We start from the raw sequence: 16,760 nt of genomic DNA, 5'->3' as shown, positions 1-16,760 counted from the left end.
TGATGAGCACAGATGTTTATGATTATACTTCAGCAGACGCTGACTGATTGGTGACACCTGTAACGGTTTTGCTTTTTATGCTGTATCTGTGTCTTATCCTTAAATAAAACAGCCCTATGAGGCTTTTCCTGTTTAAACACAGGTCCCTGCAGAAGTTACCTCACGGTTCTTTTCCTCTCAGAGGCATTGCTGGGCAGTCTCCTCCTGAGGGAGTCCCCTGGTCAGCGCAGCAAGTGGGTGAGAGGCCCTGAATAGGGCTCTAGGAGCTTTTGTCTATTTGTATGGACAGGTGTGCATATTATAATACACACTATATGTAAATATTGGAGTCAGTATCTGGGTCCTTCCCCACATGCTGGTGGTGGCAGCAGGTGTTAGCACCTGGGATTCCCACAGAGTTTTTATTGTAGTCCTGGACACAGTTTGTGCCAGGGTGGGGGTGGACTGCGGGCGGGCGGTAAAAGAGTGCCCCCTTCCCCCGTTATCCCCTGGGGAATGCTCTGTTATGGAGCCATGGACTAGGTACCTAGTTGGAAAAAAAAAAAAAAAAAAAAAAAGGCAGAATAAGGCATTTATGGGTGCGCTTTTTACTGCTGCAAGGGACTCTCCTAAGCTGCATAGTGCAGCTGGGTTTCCGCCAAGGGCTCGGTCTTTTTTGGATCACACAAATCAGAACGCTGTGTAGGTTTTTTCCTTCTGTGCCCTTCTTTGATAATTTCTGAGATGCGGAATGAGAAAAGCCACTGAGGGCTTTTGTAGTCCCTCACCGCCGGGCGGGAACCCCTACTTGTATGGATCTGACTGATAGAAGATCCGAAGTACTGACCCGTTCCATGTTTACCATGCTGGGGTCTGGCTTGCGGCCTATTGTGGCCACTACACTGGGGTCTCAGTGGTCGCTGGCGCTATTTTTTTTTTGGGAGATTTTTCAATTACATTGAAAACTCCCATTGGCGCCCATTTTGTCGTAGCCACGCTATGGCGCAGCTTACATTGTGCTGGCCTTTTTCCTGTGGCCGCGTTCTGAACGCTCGGCGGCCATCTTGGAGTAGTCCTGACCCCTAGTGCTGTATACAACTCACAGAGTGAGCATTTTGCACCAGACAGTGGAGGAGCACCGACTCTCTCCTGAGGTTATTAGCCTAGCGGACCAGCTGGTCCAGGGCCTCATATAGGTCTGTGATGCTTCATTGAATGCTGCGCCCTTGTTATCCAGGGCGTCTGTTTCAGAATGGTTTTATGCACACGGTGGTGTAGTGCTTAACTCCATTACTTGGCAGCAAAAGAGTCATTGGTTCGAATCTCCAATCTGCCTGGAGCTTGCATTGTCGCTCCCTGTGTCTGTGTGGGTTTCCTCCGGGTACTCCGGTTTCCTCCAAAGACATGTGTGCATACACCTACATAATATACATACACACTATGTGTGTGTATTATTTAGGGGCAACCCTCCCAGGCCGTCAAAGGCCCAGCTGGGGGACTAATCTGTCCCTGGGTGCATAAGCCGATCACGCCGGCACCCAAATCCTGCCAATGTATATAGCCTTCCCTCCCTGTCTCTAGGTGGGAGGGGCGGCTTGCAGGTTCACAATTCAGTGAAACCTCCCTGCTCTCCGACTAGTGGGTCTGCGAGGTGGTCTCTTCGGAGTACTAGATAGGGTTTCCTCCTATCCACAGAACAAAGTTCTGTCCTTGTGTCTTCCCCTCCCGGCACGTCGGTCTGCCTTGGGCAGTGTGGGATTTGCTAAGCTGCAAGGTAATTTTACCTTTCCTGCAGGACGAGAGTTTTGGGGTTTTCTATGGGCCTCAGGCCCTAAATACCTTTGTGAACGTCGGGTAGTTCCGCATGGAATCCATTTGTTCGGTGGTAGCTGCGCTTCATCCGGGGGATGTCCTGACGTCCTCGGACATCAGGGACGCATACATGCATGTCCCGTTTTGCACATGTCACAGTGTTTTTTTCTGTGCTTCGTGATGAGAGAAGGGTCTCTGTCAGCCTGTGGCCCTCCCTTTTGATCTGGCGTCAGCACCATGGGTTTTCAGCTAGGAGCTCGCACTTATTTGAATTTTGTTGGGTCAGCGAGGCTTTGCCTCATTGGCTACTTTGACGACTTTCTTCTGAGAGCAGCTTCTGTCTCCGACCTAGTGGATGGGTTATTCCCATTCAGACCCTCCGAAGATTCGGGTGGATGTTAGACGTTTAGGCCAGAAAGTGTAGCTCAGTGGCAGCAAGCCTGCCCTACATGTGTGCGACCCAGGGTTCAAATTATGGGCATGCTAGGTTCCGACTCAGCGTTGGAGTATCTAGTGTTGATCCAGACTCCTCAGTGGCAAAGGTCCTTCTTCCCCTGGAGAAATTGCAGACTCTTCAGTCTGCGGAGAAGGTATTGGCATCACGCAATCGGTCTTCTCTCCGGGCGCCTGCTGGTTCAGGGTCTGTGGGTAGCCTCCTTCAAGGTGGTACTGTATGCCCAGTTCCACACCCTGGTTTTCCAGTGGAACTACTGTCCAGGTGGTAAAAATCTCTTGTCTCTGAAATCATTAGATTCCTGTGCGCCACCTAGTCAGAGTCTCTCTGAGTTGGTGACAGAGATTCCCGACTCTTCGGTCCGGGAAGTTGTTCCTTCCTTCCAGTGGTCGGTGTTTACGACGAATGCCAGCTCACGGGTTGTGAACCTGGAGGTTCACAAAACTGGGGGGTCCAGTCGGCCCTGAGTCGCTGGACTTGCGTGGACCTATGACCACACCTCCTTGAATGTGTCTGGTCTCGGTAGCTACCCAGGGTCGGGCCTGGCTAGTGCCTGGTGGAAGACCGCCTGGGAATACCAGGTGCTGTCTACTGTTCATTGTCCTACTATTTTAGGCGATCAGGCTATGCTTCTCCTTGTGGTCGACCAATCTGGTTTCAGCCGGACAACGCCACGGCCGTGGCTTCAGTCTACCATCAGGTATGCCGGCAGGCAGACTACTGGAGTCGCCAGATGCTGGACCAGGGCGACTGGTCTTTGTGCTTTGGGGTGTTTCGGCTCCCTTGCAGGAGGTGAGCCTCACATGGCATGGATCTCCTGGCAGCTTGTCTCCGCCGCAAGGGTGTCAGTTAGTGGCCAGGTCTAGTGATCTTGTACAGACGCGTCAGTCGCGCTGGTGGCCCTGTGTTTGTCTGTATCGGTGATTTTTTGCCATTCCTCCATGGTAGTTGCTTCCTCGGCCGCTCCACAGAGTGGATGCTGAGGAGATCCCGATGATTCTAATCGCTCCAGATTAATCTCGGCGTCCTTGGTACGCTGATATCGGGCGCCTGGTAGCGGAGGCACCCTGGCGATTGCCAGGGCAGGAGGTTCCTGTCTCAAGGTCCCATACTTCCTCCTGTTGTACAGTCACTGACTTGCTTAACATGGTTATTGGAAGCCAGACTTTAGGTGACCAGGGTCTGTCTGACTCGGTCATCTCAACAGGGCACCGTAGTCTTCTTCCGGAGGATCTACCGTCGCACCTCTCTTGGTGCGAAGGGATGGAGTGACGTCCACGGGCGTACTTTCAATGTCCAGGGTCCTGCTGTTTTTAAAGCTTGGATTGGATCTAAAAATTGCTTAAAGCACCGTTTGGGGGCAGATTTCAGCCTTGGCTGTGTTTTTAGTGGCCTTTTTGCGGCCCGTTCCCTGGTGGGTCCCCTTTTTTTGTGTGCAAGGGGTTTGTCATATACTTTCCCCTCTTGGCCCATCTCTTCCCCCATGAGTTTTGACTCTGGTGCTCTCGGTTCTTCAGGAACCTTCCTTTTGGAAACATCAGAGAGATTTTCTCTTGACACTATCTCAGAAGGTGGCCCCTTTAGTGGCCTTTACCTCTGTTAGAGGGGTTTCTGAGTTGGCGGTCTTGTCTTGCAAGCCGCCATGCTTGATCCCCCATAAGGATTAGGTGATGGTGCGCCCGCGACCTTCCCTTCTTCCGAAGGAGGTTTCGGCCTTTCATACTTTAGGCGTGGTACGCGCTTTGCGGGTATACCAGCCTACTACGGCTCCATTTCGGAGCTTCTGACTCTCTTTTGTGTCGGTGTCTGGTCCACAAAAGGGCCTGGCGGTCTCGTCGACCACCATTTCTCGGTGGATCGGGCAGGCCGTTATACAGGCCTATGCTCCTAAGGGCGGGCCCCCCTTTTCCGGTCACGGCACTTTCGACCAGGGCAATTGGTGCTTCCTGGGTTTTTTTTTTTTTTTTTTTTTTTTTTTTTTCCCGACATCATGCGTCGGTCTCACAGGTGTGCGAGGCGGCGATTTGCTCGTCCGTTCACGCTTTTTCCAGAATTTACATGGTTGCTGTGAGTGCATCTTATGATGTTTTTTTCAGCCGCTAGTTTTTGCCGGCGGCTGTTTAAAGTTGCACCTCCTCCGTTGAGGAGCTCTGCTTGTTTTGGGGTGAAGTTAAAATTGTTTTTACTGATATATTTCCCACCCCTCGTTTTTTGACACTGCTTGGGGACGTCCCACTTGTCAAGATTTAAGGAGCTGTGTCCGTCCATGGACGATAAGAGAAAATAGGATTTTTTGTACTCACCGTAAAATCCTTTTCTCTGAAGTCCATGGACGGACACAGCTCCCACCCCTCCTTTTTAGGTTTGTACTGCTTGTTACGAACTGAGGCTGCAAGCTGCAGTGAGGAGGGTTATGTCTGGAGGGACCGCCCCCTGGGCGGGGCTGTTCAACTCTGTTAATGTAACATGTATTTAACTATTTAACATGTTTCTGCCTAGTCCTCTCCTGTAAACAGGGAACATAACCCACTTGTCAAGATTTAAGGAGCTGTGTCCGTCCATGGACTTCAGAGAAAAGGATTTTACGGTGAGTACAAAAAATCCTATTTTTTGGGGCGTCTCTGGATGACATCATAAAAGATGCCACGGGAGTTAAGAGCACTCTGCTCCCTCAATCGAGAAAGGGTAAGGAGCCTCGCCGTAAGCAGGGGCCCTCCTTTACCGCCCTCAAGCGGTTTTTTTTGTCCGCCCGGTGTGTCAGGAAAACGTTTCCAGGGCGCTAAGGCGCCTGCTGAAGGACAGAAGCGCCCCTGGTACCGCAAGCCCAACAAGCCTGCTTCCGCATTAAGGTCTGCCCCCGCCCGTGTCTCGGGTGGGGCGCAGAAATTTGCGGCTCGGTGGAGGTCCCTTCTTTCCGACCGGTGGGTTTGCGAAGTAGTTTCCTCGGGGTACAAGATAGTTTCTCTCTTGTCCGCCAAACAGATTTTTTTTTCCTTCCAACCTCCAGCTTCCTCCGGTACGTCGGTAGGCCCTGTCAGGGGCTGTTCAGGATCTGCTGGTCAGGGGAGTGATTGCACCGGTTCCCTCAACGGAACGGTTTCAGGGGTTTTACTCCAATCTGTTTGTAGTCCCCAAGAAGGAAGGGGTCCGCCCAATCCTGGACCTCAAGGCCCTCAACTGTTTTGTCAAGGTGCAAAAGTTCAGGATGGAGTCAGTTCGCTCTGTAGTGGCGGCACTCCATCAGGGGGATTTTCTGGCGTCCTTGGATATCAGGGACACGTACCTGCATATCCCCATATGCGCAAGGCACCAGAGATTTCTGCGCTTTGCGGTCGGAGAGGACCATTTTCAATTTGTTGCCCTCCTTTTCGGCCTGGCTTTGGCACCACAGGTTTTCACCAAAGTGCTCGCTCGGATTCGGGCCCTGCTGAGGCAGCGCGGGATCGCTGTTGTAGGATACCTGGACGACCTTCTCCTGAGAGCTTCTTCAGGGTCAGAGTTGGAGGTGGATGTGTCTATCACCTGCCAGACCCTCCAGGAATTTGGTTGGCTGCTGAATGTCCAGAAGTCAGTACTGGTACCGTCTCAGCGTCTGGAATACCTGGGGTTGGTCCTGGATTCCTCGGAGGCGAGAGTTTTCCTCCCAAAGAAACTACAGACACTGCAATGTGCGGTTGGCGACCCAGAAGTGGTCGTCGCTTCGCTTTTGCATGCGGGTTCTGGGTCTGATGGTGGCCTCTTTCGAGGCGGTTCCGTATGCCCAATTCCACACCCGACTGTTACAGAAAGAGATTCTGTTGCGTTGGGACAAGCGCCCTTCGTCTCTGGATTACCAGGTCCGGGTGAGCCGTCTAGTCAGGTCCTCCCTAGTGTGGTGGCTGACATCTCCGGTACTTCGGACCGGGAAATCGTTTCTGCCGTGCCATTGGACAGTGGTCACGACGGATGCCAGTCTCTCTCCGGCTGGGGTGTCCAGTCAGCAAAGGGGCGCTGGACTCGGGAGGAGTCCCGCTTACCGATCAATGTCCTGGAGCTCCGGGCGATCAGGCTGTGCCTCTCCAAGTGGTCTTTGGGTCTGCAGGACCGACCGGTCAGGATTCAGTCCGACAACGCCATGGCGGTGGTGTATGTCGATCATCAAGGGGCACACTGAGCTTGGCTGCAGCGGCGGAAGCCGCTCACATCCTCCGGTGGGTCGAAAGGTATGTCCTGGCTCTGTCGTCCGTGTACATTCTGGGGGTTCAGAACTGGCAGGCCGACTACTTAAGTTGCCAAACGCTAGACCAAGGAGAATGGTCGCTACACCCGGATGTGTTTCAGAGTCTGTGTCTGAAATAGGGCACTCCAGACATGGATCTTCTGGCGTCTCAATCAGAAGGTGTCACGGTTCGTGGCCAGGTCAAGAGACCCGTGGGCGGACGCGTCAGGCGGCACCGTGTGGTCACTATCGCCTACTCTACGCCTTCCCTCCTCTGAAGCTTCTTCCTCGCCTGCTGCGCAGAGTGAAAGCCGAGGGGATACCAACAATCCTGATCGCTCCGGATTGGCCGCGCCGTCCCTGGTACGTGGATCTGGTGCGTCTGGTGGCAGACATTTCTTGGCGTCTTTCCCTACGAGAAGATCTTCTGTCGCAAGGTCCTATCTTTCATCCTGCTTTACAGTCGTTGGCTTTAACGGCGTGGCTGTTGAGAGCCAGGTGCTGAAAGACCAAGGCCTGTCGGACTCTGTGATTTCTACCATGCTGCGAACACGGAAGTCTACTTCACGGAAGATTTACCATCGTACGTGGAAGGCCTACATCTCTATGTGTGAGGAGATGAATTGGCACCCTCGTACATACATGATGTCCCGGATTCTGCTGTTCTTACAGCGTGGGGTGGATCAGGCTCTCGCCTCAAGTACAGTTAAGGGTCAGATTTTGGCTCTAGCTGTTTACTTTCAGCGACACTTGGCGGCGCACTCTCTGGTGCGTACCTTTGTGCAGGGGGTTCGGCATGTGGCCCCTCCTGTGCGTCCTCCACTGCATCCATGGGACTTGAATTTTAGCCCTCTCGGTGCTTCAAGAGTCTCTGAGGACATTTGGAAAATTCCTTTAACTCTGGTGGCAATTACTTCGGTAAGACGAGTCTCTGAACTAGCGGCCTTGTCTTGCAAGGCTCCCTACTTGGTCATCCATGAGGATAAGGTGGTGGTGCTGCGGCCGCAGCCGTCATTCCTTCCTAAGGTTGTTTCGGCTTTTCACATTGAGGACATTGTTCGTCCATCCTTATGTCCTCGGCCAAAGAACCCGAAGGAGGCCACGTTACATTCCTTGGACGTGGTTCGGGCCCTACGGGTGTACTTGTCTGCTACAGCTCCTTTTCGGAGGTCGGACTCACTGTTCGTGTCGGTGACTGGTCCTAAGAAGGGTCTGGCGGTCTCGTCGGCTACCATTTCTAGGTGGATCCGACAGGTCGTGCTTCAGGCCTATGCCCTAAAGGGGCGGGCGCCCCCCTTTCAGGTTACGGCACAGTCGACCAGGGCGATTGGTACCGCTTGGGCTTTCCGCCATCAGGCGTCTGTGTTACAGGTGTGTAAGGCAGTGACCTGGTCGTCAATCCACAGCTTCTCAGTTTTACAAGGTGGATGTGAGTGCGTCTTCGGGTGGCCTCCTTTGGCCGCAAGGTTTTACAGGCGGCTGTTTAAGGTTGAAGTTCCTCCGTTGAGGAGCTCTGGTTTGTTTGGGGTGAAGTTTTGGTTTGCTGTGTTTTCCCACCCCTCAATTTTCGACACTGCTTGGGGACGTCCCTAAGGTCAATGCTGCTGTTGTCCGTCCATGAACGGAAGAGAAAATAGGATTTTTGTACTCACCGTAAAATCCATTTCTCTGAGTTCATGGACGGACACAGCACCCACCCCTCCTTTGTACTGCTTGTTTATGAACTGGGGCGGGCTGCATGAGGCAGAGAGGGATGTATCCGGGGGGACCCGCACCCTGGGAGGTACTGTGCTTTGAGAAGTGTTTTAACACTTAAAGTGCTGTTTTCTGCCTAGTCAATCTCTAGAAGGAAGGATAATACCCTAAGGTCAATTGCTGCCGTGTCTGTCCATGAACTCAGAGAAATGTACAAAAATCCTATTTTTCTACTCCATTATTGATACCCTCATGAAGGATGCTAATGATGGCAAGAGCACCTGTCTGTCTTGTCCAAAAAAAAAAAGCCTAAGGCTCAGTCCTGGTGGAGTCGTCCCTCACTGGTGGTCGAGAAAAGTATTTTGTAAATTTTTCCCCTCCAAACTCCTAACTAAACCCCAAACTGACCACCCCGGCCTTCTGTATATCCAGGAACTCTTTAAGTCTACCAAACCCTTCAGCATGAAGGTGCCCCCCTCCCCAAACTGGTGGCACTTCTGTTGGTCTTTGCAGATAACTAAACCCCAAACTGACCACCCCGGCCTTCTGTATATCCAGGAACTAAAGTCTACCAAACCCTTCAGCATGAAGGTGCCCCCTCCCCAAACTGGTGGCACTTCTGTTGGTCTTTGCAGATATTGGGGCTTGGATGTAGGAGGTGGTTCCCAAAGGCTGCCAACTATGTGCCCTCTCAGCTCCTACACAGCTTCAGGGTAACTTTACTGTGCTGGAATAGACTCCTCGCTTGGACTAAATGGCCCAATATATGTCTGTTGAGTTCTGGGGATGAAGGTGGCCTCTCTTGATGGAGTCACATTTGCCCAGTTTTGTTGTATACGCCCGACTACGCTGTCCTTGGCTTGGTAGCTCTGGAATCCGTCTGAAACTGGCGAAGTCCTATGGTCTTTCCAATCATGATTGATGTCATCTGTTGGGCCGGGGAGGAGTCTTGGGCACCCGGTTGGTTCAGGGACATGGACATCGGAGCAATCTTGTCTCCCACATTCTGTGGGCCGCCCTACATCTGGGGATGTTCCAGGTTCTGTCATGGGGGAGGGGTGACTTGAGCCCAAAGTCTCCCAATCCCAAGTTCAACAGACTGAACAGGTTTGTCTCCGGGTACAGAGATCCTGCAATGGGTGCTCTGGTGGCTTTTTTTCCATCCTGAAACTCTTGGAGGGTCTTCTGGTGGCTCTCGTAGCACACGATTTGGCCCAGGCAGATGTTTTCTAACTTGTGGGATCTTCTGTTTCAAGGACTGATTTCTTATAAGGTCCTTCCGGCATGTTTTGCTCGGTACAAAGCTTCCACCCCTGGAACCTTCTCCATGGCCCTCGGAACCATCTATGGTCGGGTCTTGCTGTCTTGTGTTGGACTTCTCATTCCTTCAACACCTTTTATGGAAGGGTGGCTCCACTGGTTCTAAATTTGGTTCTTTTATTGCTTCAGAAATTGCTTTTTTAAAGCCTACTTAGGAATATTCCTTGCTTGATTCTTGGGTGGTCCTTTTTTAGCCATCACCTCTGCATGACGAGTGTCTAAGCCGGGGGGTCTAATCCTGCAAAGAACATTTTCTTGCCTTGCATAAGGACAAGGCGCTACGGAGTCCCAGAACTTCCTTCCGAAAGTACAGTGGAACCTCGGAGTTGCGGTTAACGAGCGATTTGCAATTCGAGCGCTGTGTATTTTAAAATATCCTAACTCTGTTTGCGAGTGTTGTCTCGCAAAACAAGCAGGATTCAGGCCAAAGTGGTGTGCAGTACCACGTTTGGCCTGAGGTGGGGGGGCATCGGGGCCGAACTGCGCCGTTCGGAAATACACGGAAAGGACCGAGGACAGCTCTGGGGAACGGAGTCTTTCCAAGGTTTGCCGAGGTCACCCGAACTGTCCTCGTGCCTTTCCAGCCGTTTCCGAGGCTCTCCGGCGCCCCCCCGCCTCTGGCCACATGCGGTATTGCATGCCATTCAAGTCAATGCGGAACAAATTATTTTAGTTTTCATTGACTTCTATGGGCAAACTCGCTTTGAAATGCGAGTGCTTTGGATTACAAGCATTCTCCTGGAATGGATTATGCTCGGATTACGAGGTTCCACTGTAGTTTTAGCCCCTTTCATCCTGAACAGTACGTTCTGCCCGGCTCCAGTTGGTTTTTCTCCATTGTCTGGGTTTGAGCAGTGAGAGTCTCTCATTCCTGGTGGTCCTTGTGAAGGTTTTCCACCTCTGGTGGCTGAGACAAACCATCATTTGTACTTTTGTTCTTAAAGCGGAGGTCCACACACAAAGTGAACCTCCGCTTTTCGGTCTTAAGGATCGGGTTGTACCCTCTTCTTCTTCTATGGTGGACTCTACGAAATCTGTGAGGTCTTCTTGGGCTTTCCGGCTTGTTCTCTGGTCTCATGTTCTATAGATGGAAGTACAAGTTTCGTCTGATGTCCTCTTCAGGCAGTCCGGTGGGCCTATCGGTGTTTTGTTTGCCGTGTTGCCCACATTTCAGTTAGGCGCCTCATTGGATGAGGAAGAAAATAGGAATTCTGTTCTCACCCTAGAATCTTTTTCTTCAAGGGGAACTTAGGCCACACCACTCTTGGTTCCGCCTGGCCACAAACTGCCTGGAAGTTGGAGAACTCACCTGGTTTGTCCTACAATATTTTTTTAATTGGTGTCCAGTCCTTCAGATCTCGACTTCCGGTGTCCCTCAATGGACCAGCTTCTGTTCTAGGTGGGGGAGGGGATGTTCTGTAGATTTGTGGGTTCAGGTTTCTGGGTGTTTAGGAGATCGGGGGTAGGGGAGGGTTCAGTGTGTTATTTCCGGCGGTTGTCACATTGCCGGGTGCGTGGACGGCTAATCCCGGGCCTGTTATCTGCTGTCACCGGTACATATAAATCGGGATTGTGACGCTGCCTGATCCCAACTTAAAGGATTAATATGAAACTTATGTGATCGTTGGAGCTGGACAGGTGGAGCCGGCAACGCAGGTGAGCGCGCTCAGAGCTGTTCAGGTATCAGCCGCTGTGTACGTGGTGAGTCCTGGTAGTGTATTATGGGGGCCCCATCTCCGGTGTTGGGGTGTACCAGTGTTGTATGGTGGGTGATCGATGTCCGGTGTTGGAGTGCCAGTGTTGTATGGTGGGGGTCCGGTATTGGGGAGTGCCAGTGTTGTATGGTGGGGGTCCGGTATTGGGGAGTGCCAGTGTTGTATGGTGGGGGTCCGGTATTGGGGAGTGCCAGTGTTGTATGGTGGGGGTCCGGTGTTGGGGAGTGCCAGTGTTGTATGGTGGGGGTCCGGTATTGGGGAGTGCCAGTGTTGTATGGTGGGGGTCCGGTGTTGGGGAGTGCCAGTGTTGTATGGTGGGGGTCCGGTGTTGGGGAGTGCCAGTGTTGTATGGTGGGGGTCCGGCGTTGGGGAATGCCAGTGTTGTATGGCGGGGGGTCCGGTGTTGGGGAGTGCCAGTATTGTATGGCGGGGGGTCCGGTGTTGGGGAGTGCCAGTGTTGTATGGTGGGGGTCCGGTATTGGGGAGTGCCAGTGTTGTATGGTGGGGGTCCGGTATTGGGGAGTGCCAGTGTTGTATGGTGGGGGTCCGGTATTGAGGAGTGCCAGTGTTGTATGGTGGGGGTCCGGTGTTGGGGAGTGCCAGTGTTGTATTACGGGGGCCCCATCTCCAGTGTTGGGGTGTATCAGTGTTGTATGGTGGGTGATCGATGTCCGGTGTTGGAGTGCCAGTGTTGTATGGTGGGGGTCCGGTATTGGGGAGTGCCAGTGTTGTATGGTGGGTGATCGATGTCCGGTGTTGGAGTGCCAGTGTTGTATGGTGGGGGTCCGGTATTGGGGAGTGCCAGTGTTGTATGGTGGGGGTCCGGTGTTGGGGAGTGCCAGTGTTGTATGGTGGGGGTCCGGTGTTGGGGAGTGCCAGCGTTGTATGGTGGGGGTCCGGTGTTGGGGAGTGCCAGTGTTGTATGGTGGGGGTCCGGTATTGGGGAGTGCCAGTGTTGTATGGTGGGGGTCCGGTGTTGGGGAGTGCCAGTGTTGTATGGTGGGGGTCCGGTGTTGGGGAGTGCCAGTGTTGTATGGTGGGGGTCCGGTATTGGGGAGTGCCAGTGTTGTATGGTGGGGGTCCGGTATTGGGGAGTGGCAGTGTTGTATGGTGGGGGTCCGGTGTTGGGGAGTGCCAGTGTTGTATGGTGGGGGTCCGGTATTGGGGAGTGCCAGTGTTGTATGGTGGGGGTCCGGTATTGGGGAGTGGCAGTGTTGTATGGTGGGGGTCCGGTGTTGGGGAGTGCCAGTGTTGTATGGTGGGGGTCCGGTATTGGGGAGTGCCAGTGTTGTATGGTGGGGGTCCGGTATTGAGGAGTGCCAGTGTTGTATGGTGGGGGTCCGGTGTTGGGGAGTGCCAGTGTTGTATTACGGGGGCCCCATCTCCAGTGTTGGGGTGTATCAGTGTTGTATGGTGGGTGATCGATGTCCGGTGTTGGAGTGCCAGTGTTGTATGGTGGGGGTCCGGTATTGGGGAGTGCCAGTGTTGTATGGTGGGTGATCGATGTCCGGTGTTGGAGTGCCAGTGTTGTATGGTGGGGGTCCGGTATTGGGGAGTGCCAGTGTTGTATGGTGGGGGTCCGGTGTTGGGGAGTGCCAGTGTTGTATGGTGGGGGTCCGGTGTTGGGGAGTGCCAGCGTTGTATGGTGGGGGTCCGGTGTTGGGGAGTGCCAGTGTTGTATGGTGGGGGTCCGGTATTGGGGAGTGCCAGTGTTGTATGGTGGGGGTCCGGTGTTGGGGAGTGCCAGTGTTGTATGGTGGGGGTCCGGTGTTGGGGAGTGCCAGTGTTGTATGGTGGGGGTCCGGTATTGGGGAGTGCCAGTGTTGTATGGTGGGGGTCCGGTATTGGGGAGTGGCAGTGTTGTATGGTGGGGGTCCGGTGTTGGGGAGTGCCAGTGTTGTATGGTGGGGGTCCGGTATTGGGGAGTGGCAGTGTTGTATGGTGGGGGTCCGGTATTGGGGAGTGGCAGTGTTGTATGGTGGGGGTCCGGTGTTGGGGAGTGCCAGTGTTGTATGGTGGGGGTCCGGTGTTGGGGAGTGCCAGTGTTGTATGGCGGGGGGTCCGGTGTTGGGGAGTGCCAGTGTTGTATTGGGGAGTGCCAGTGTTGTATGGTGGGGGTCCGGTGTTGGGGAGTGCCAGTGTTGTATGGTGGGGGTCCGGTATTGGGGAGTGCCAGTGTTGTATGGTGGGGGTCCGGTGTTGGGGAGTGCCAGTGTTGTATGGTGGGGGTCCGGTATTGGGGAGTGGCAGTGTTGTATGGTCACCTACCTATACCCAACTATCTAGCCTCCAACCCTTGTGGCCACCTACCAGCAGTCCAGCCTCCATCCCTCGTGACCTCGTACCTACCTTTCCCTCTTGGTCACCTACCCCCTCTGTTGTATGGACCCCCAGCTGAGCCTGACCTCGTCCCTGTCACATTCTCCTCTGCAGGCCTCTGATTGGCCGGATCTGATGTCGGTGATTCGGGAACCTTCTGCCATGGTGACCTCTGGCCGGTGACCCCGTTACCAGGAATGGCTTTCATAGGCAAGTTCCTTTTCGGGGGCCCAACGAAGAGCGCGTCGTCATGCGGCACCTCGGGGAACTTTGCCCAGGACCTCCACTCCCCGGCACAACCCAGAATCAACGTACCGCGAAGGTGGAGCTACGACGACCAACCCCGCCACAGAGCGCTGCGCCCCGAGACGTGAGTGTGGGGCGGGGCCCGACACAGGCCCCTCCCCCTTTTACGTAGTGTAATCTTGTGCAGGAATTTGCCTAGAAAAGTGGCCCCAGTTGTGTCAGTGGGCGTGGCTTGACGGCCATTTTGTTTCTTGCGCAGGACGCGGAGGAGCTCGCTGCACGCCCAGCAGAAAACAGAGAGGGCGCTGATGAGGGAACACTTCCGGGAGAAATACAACCTGCCTAAGGTAAGTCCCCCGACACCGGCCAATCAGCAACCTTCATCTATTCTTCTCACTGCCTTGTGCTGATAAAAGGTGAGAGCTGATTGGCTGTCACTGTTTAGAGCACCCCCTCCCCCCCCAGCAGCCAGGTACATGTGTACAGATTGAAATTGTGCGACTCCTCCCCCTCCTCAGTACAAATAATACATTATTAATAAAAAATAAACATCCAAATAAAAAAAAATACATTATTAATAAAAAATAAACATCCAAATAAAAAAAATACATTATTAATAAAAAATAAACATCCAAATAAAAAAAATACATTAATAATAAGAATAATTTATTTTGTCTTCGGGTGTTTAGTTATTTATTATTTTACTTTATTTATCTATTTAGAATTACATATTATTTATTTATTTATGATTATTTTTATTTATTTGTGTATTTATTTTACATTTAGTTATAATTTTTGTATTATTATTAGTGGCAGTAGTGATATTATTATCACACTAACAAAAATAAATGATAAATAACCCCCTTACCCTAATGAAAAAAAAAAAAGAATAATAATAATAAAAAAAATAAATGATAAATAACCCCCTTACCCTAAAAAAAAAAATGATAAAATGAGCAACAAATGATCGTTTTCTGTATTGGCTAATAAAAAGAAATGCCAAAGCTATAAAAAATAAATAAAATCAATTCATATGTAATAATAAATAACCCCTAACCATAATATATTATATTACTTATTATTATAAATAAACACCTGAACAAAAAAAAAATACATTATTAATAATAATAATAATAATTTATTCTGTGTTATGGTATTATTATTTTTACTTTAATTTTTTATTTATTCTTACATATAATTCATTTATTGTATTAATTTATTTATGATAATTTTTATTTATTCATTAATTATTTTTATTATTATTAGTAGTAGTAGTATTAACACCCTAACATTAAAAAATAAATAAATAACCCCTAATCCTAATTTAAATTTAACCCTAACCCCTTACCCTAAAAAAAAAATAACATTATTAATAATAATAATTTATTTTGTGTTAGGGTGTTATTATTTTTACTTAATTTTTTATTTATGATTATTTTTATTTATTTGTGTATTTATTTTACATTTATTTATAATTGTTTTATTATTATTAGTAGCAGTAGTGGTATTATTATCACCCTAACAAAAATAAATTATAAATAACCCCCTTACCCTAACGAGAAAAAAAAGAAGAATAAAAAAAAAATGATAAAATGAGCAACAAATGATCGTTTTCTGTATTGGCTAATAAAAAGAAATGCCAAAGCTATAAAAAATAAATAAAATCAATTCATATGTATTAATAAATAACCCCCTAACCATAATATATTATATTACTTATTATTATAAATAAACACCTGAACAAAAAAAAATACATTATTAATAATAATTTATTCTGTATTATAGTGTTATTATTTTTACTTTAAATATTTTATTTATTCTTACATAGAATTAATTTATTGTATTAATTTATTTATGATTATTTTTATTTATTTTATATTTATTTATTTATTTATTTATTATTTTTATTATTAGTAGTAGTATTAACACCCTAACATTAAAAAATAACCCCAACCCCTAATCCTAATTTAAACGTAAAATTATTATTAGTATTAATAATGTTATTTTTACCCTAAAAAAAATAACATTATTATTAATAATATTAATAATAATAATAATAATAATAATAATAATTTATTTTGTGTTAGGGTGTTATTATTTTTACTTAATTTGTTTTAAGGGTTGGGGGTTAATTATTTATTTTACATTTATTTATTAATTTATTATTATTGGTAGTAGTATTATTATTAACCCCCTAAAATAATAATAAATAACCATAAAGTAACCTCAACTCTAACCGCTTACCCTAAGAAAATAAATAAATAATAATAATTAAAGAAAAAAAAAAAACTGAGAAAAGGAGCGACAAATGGCGCGATGATCGTTTTCTCTATTGGTACATAAAAAAACTAAAAAAACCGCCAAAGCTAAAAATAAAAATCATCATAAATAATAATGAACCTTAAACAATATATTAAATAAATTATTATTATTAAAAAAAACAAAGCCGAACAAGAAAATATTGTAGGAAGTGTGATGTCACCTCTCCCTCCTCCCCTCCCCCCAGAACTCCAGCGACCAGAAGCAGCTGAAGGCGGCGGGAGGCGGGAACGTTCGCCTGCCCCGGGAACTGCGGGCGACCGCGCGGCGCCAGGAGCCGTATCACCAGGAGTCGTCCTTCGTACAGCTGCTGAGCTACAGGGACCTGAACACGGGGGCCAGCGCCGCCACCAAGTCCCCGCCCCCGAAGAGCCGCTGCCTGCTCATGTGACCTCACAGGGGGTGGGGCTTCATGTATGTTAATAAAGTCTACGCCTTTAATGCGCTGCTTGTGAGACGGACGCTGCCGGGGGAGGGGGACTTCAATAAAATACCTTCATCTCTGACCTTGTCTGTAGCGTTGTACATGGGGGGAGGGTCTTGTATGGAATGGGCGGAGTCACATGACATTATAGGGGGTGGGGCCTCTTCATTCCTCAGTAATGGTCACCAGGCTATTCTTAGCTGCTGTGCTGAATAAGCCAATCACAGAGCTGGAGTTCAGATTACACACACAGCTGAATGACTTCCTCCTCTGCTCCAA

At 49.5% G+C, this 16,760-nt stretch overlaps 1 protein-coding gene across 1 annotated transcript; it reads left to right on the top strand.

Annotated features, from left to right (window-relative positions):
- Window positions 1–11,026: 11,026 nt before the first annotated feature.
- Window positions 11,027–16,541, top strand: LOC120920844 (complexin-3-like). Its single transcript, XM_040333189.1, has 4 exons — window positions 11,027–11,159; window positions 13,607–13,862; window positions 13,998–14,085; window positions 16,245–16,541. Exons 2-4 carry the CDS (start codon window positions 13,690–13,692, stop codon window positions 16,446–16,448), a joined length of 465 nt encoding a protein of 154 aa, XP_040189123.1. The 5' UTR covers window positions 11,027–11,159; window positions 13,607–13,689; the 3' UTR covers window positions 16,449–16,541.
- Window positions 16,542–16,760: the final 219 nt, after the last annotated feature.

The sequence above is a fragment of the Rana temporaria genome, chromosome 13, assembly GCF_905171775.1.
Source record: "Rana temporaria chromosome 13, aRanTem1.1, whole genome shotgun sequence".
NCBI lineage: Eukaryota > Metazoa > Chordata > Amphibia > Anura > Ranidae > Rana > Rana temporaria.
Note: the sequence above shows the minus strand (reverse complement) of the source record. Positions and strands in the feature narration are given on the sequence as shown.

What these genes read in the sequence shown, in the direction of transcription:
- LOC120920844 (XM_040333189.1), top strand. Translation starts at nt 13,690, where the DNA reads ATGGCTTTCATAGGCAAGTTCCTTTTCGGGGGCCCAACGAAGAGCGCG. An exon ending in AGAGCGCTGCGCCCCGAGAC is followed by an intron (nt 13,863 to 13,997) that starts GTGAGTGTGGGG and finishes TTTCTTGCGCAG; the next exon opens with GACGCGGAGGAGCTCGCTGC. An exon ending in AGAAATACAACCTGCCTAAG is followed by an intron (nt 14,086 to 16,244) that starts GTAAGTCCCCCG and finishes CCCTCCCCCCAG; the next exon opens with AACTCCAGCGACCAGAAGCA.